This window comes from Myotis davidii, unplaced genomic scaffold, assembly GCF_000327345.1.
Source record: "Myotis davidii unplaced genomic scaffold, ASM32734v1 scaffold1488, whole genome shotgun sequence".
NCBI classification, from domain to species: domain Eukaryota; kingdom Metazoa; phylum Chordata; class Mammalia; order Chiroptera; family Vespertilionidae; genus Myotis; species Myotis davidii.
Genome location: NW_006298871.1, coordinates 272,196 through 275,057, shown reverse-complemented (window position 1 = coordinate 275,057; position 2,862 = coordinate 272,196). Strand labels below are relative to the sequence as shown.

Below are 2,862 nucleotides of genomic sequence, written 5' to 3'. Positions count from 1 at the left end.
ATTCTACATTTTGTCTATAAGTCCTCATTATGGAATATATAAATGTATTCCCTCATATGCAAATATTTCACATCCATATTAAAAGTGTGTTCAAAATACAGATAGTTGGGAGAGGTTTTCACTTTCGGTGCAGCACTGAGGAGGGAGGAAAGCAGAATGGCTTTCTTGGGAGGGAGTCACAGGGAAATTTAAAGATGAAAAGGATGCCCCAGAGCAGTGGTTCTCAACCTTCCTAATGCCGCGACCCTTTACTACAGTTCCTCATGTTGTGGTGACCCCCAACCATAAAATTATTTTTGTTGCTACTTCATAACTATAATTTTGCTACTGTTATTAATCGTAATATAAATATCTGATATGCAGGATGTATTTAGGCTACCCCTGTGAAAGGGTCGTTTGACCCCCAAAGGGGTCGCGACCCACAGGTTGAGAACCGCTGCCCTAGAGCATGTCTGTGTATCTTGTGTAGATACTGGGTGACAGGAGTCCTCAGGTCCCTTTAAGCTCACTTGTTTCCTGATTCCATAAGGCTTTCATGAAGTTCTCTCCTTTTCAAGCACCCTCTTCAGAGCAGCTTTGACATCACTGTTCCTCAGACTGTAGATCAGGGGATTAAGCATGGGATTGAAAAGGCTGTGAAAGAGGAGGAGATATTTCTTCTGCTCCGTGGGGTCCCCATGTGGGGGCCCCACATACATGATAATGGCTGTGCCATAAAAGAGTCCAACCACACACAGGTGGGAAGAGCAGGTAGAGAAGGCTTTCCGGCGCCCCTCCCCTGACTGGATCTTCAGGATGGCGCGTAGAATCTGAATGTAGGATATCACAATGGAGGAGAATGGTCCCACCAGCACAGATGCTGCCAGACATATCAACAATGGCCAGGTGTGAGACGAAGGAGTACATGGGGGTGTGCAGTCGGGAGTCTAGCCAGATGAGGCCCAGGATGACCCCATTGCCCAGCAGGGTGAAGGCATAGAACAGGGAGAAGAGCCCAAAGAGGAGCATCTGAGTCCTTGGGCTGAGGGGAAATCCCAGCAGGAGGAACTCTGTGACCAAAGTCTGGTTTTCCCCCATTTTCCTGGGAAAGAGACAAGGGCACTCACATCTGAATGCCAGGGGTAGAGGGATGGGAGGGTAATGACCAACCTGGTGGATCTGTGTCATTGTTTCTTTCCTCAGAAAACATTTTGCATGATATGTTTGTCCTGTTAGTCACTTACTACATGAATACTATGCCTTACAAATAACACAGAAGAAAATTGTTTTTCACTGTGATAAACTAAATGCTAGTATTCTCTTATAGTGTTCAGTTAATCTTACCTGTATTTTCAAACTTTCACAACTGTTCACAATATGATAACACTGCAACTGCCTTCATAGCCGTGGATACTCCTGGTTGGTGTGATTGCATCAGAGGTTTGCCCGTGTGTGATCCCGCACCGCAGTGCACACAGAGCCACATGTGAGAATCTGGGCTATGATCTTGTATCCATATCTGCACATGAGGATGGGAAGATAAACCAGGAGCAAGTCAGAGACCCTCTTATCAATGACCTCACAAATCTATGCCTTCATTATGTGAATTTCTTGTTAGCCTTGTAATTTTTACTGACAGAATAATCTCGAATTGAGAGAATGGTAGGCAGCCTGCCACACCTTGAGCTGGATTTAAAAGAGAGAACTTTGTCTTTTGACTTTTGTACCCACAGATGGTCTACTCTGATTGTGCTGTTTTATGATCGGATATTACCCATCCTCTTATCCTCTATATGAATATTTATATTCTATACCTGCATGTGTGTGCATGATGTATATGTAAGATATAGAGTTATATATGTACACATGCACTTGAATCCTTATTATGTGCAAGTGTGCAAGGTACTTGGTATTTTCTATATTATCTTTTACTAAATCACCAGTAGAAATGCTGGTTGAATATCTTAATGGGTCATAGCCCAAGATTTTAAAAACCCAAGTCTAAAGCTCTAACTATATACTCATATTCATAGAACCTTCAACATGATTTATAGCTTAACTCTAATATAAAGATATTTATCATGAACCTTTACCTTTTTGTAGTTTATCAATTTTTTAAAGTATTTCAACCACAGAGTGGGTATTCTAAGGTTTGATTTGTAATTATTAAACCATTGCTTTTGTTTTCTTGTCTGTCTGACTCTATATCTTCCTTCAATCCAAAATCTATCTGAATTTCACTAAAACAAAAATCCCAGGAAAATTCATAATTGAGTTCCTATCTATCAGTTCCCCATTCAAATTTTCTGATTGACAGGCCAGCAGAGAACATTTGGCTCAAGCTGACTAGAAAGTCCTAAATGAGAAAGTGGTCCAGCCTCATTTCGTGGAACAGCCAACAGCCACCCTATCCAGCACAACAGGAGGCAGCTGCTCTGGAGCATGAGACAGCAGGCCAACAGTAACAACAGCCCACCGCCTCCATGGCCAGCACTGATCAGTCTGAAGGATAATGAACTCCATCTAATCTGACTAGAGCACTTACATTCCCCAGCCTCTGCCCCTTGTGGTTTTTGCACATAAAATTCAACCCCAAGGAGAAACGCCAATCAGAAAGGATATATGCACCCCTATGTTCATAGCAGCACAATTCACCATAGCTAAGATCTGGAAACAGCCTAAGTGCCCATCAGCAGATGAGTGGATTAAAAAACTGTGGTACATCTACACAATGGAATACTACGCTGTGGTAAAAAAAAAAAAATTCTTACCATTTGCAATAGTATGGATGGATCTGGAGAGCATTATGTTAAGTGAAATAAGCCAGTTACAGAGAGACAAATATCACACGCTCTCACTCATTTATGGAATATAATGAACAGA

The 2,862-nt window shown here is 42.0% G+C and overlaps 1 protein-coding gene across 1 annotated transcript; it reads right to left on the bottom strand.

Annotated features, from left to right (window-relative positions):
* Positions 1-533: 533 nt before the first annotated feature.
* Positions 534-1,077, bottom strand: LOC107184779 (olfactory receptor 13-like). Its single transcript, XM_015570979.1, is given in 2 exon segments — positions 534-863; positions 865-1,077. Coding segments are annotated over 2 exon segments (543 nt in total).
* Positions 1,078-2,862: the final 1,785 nt, after the last annotated feature.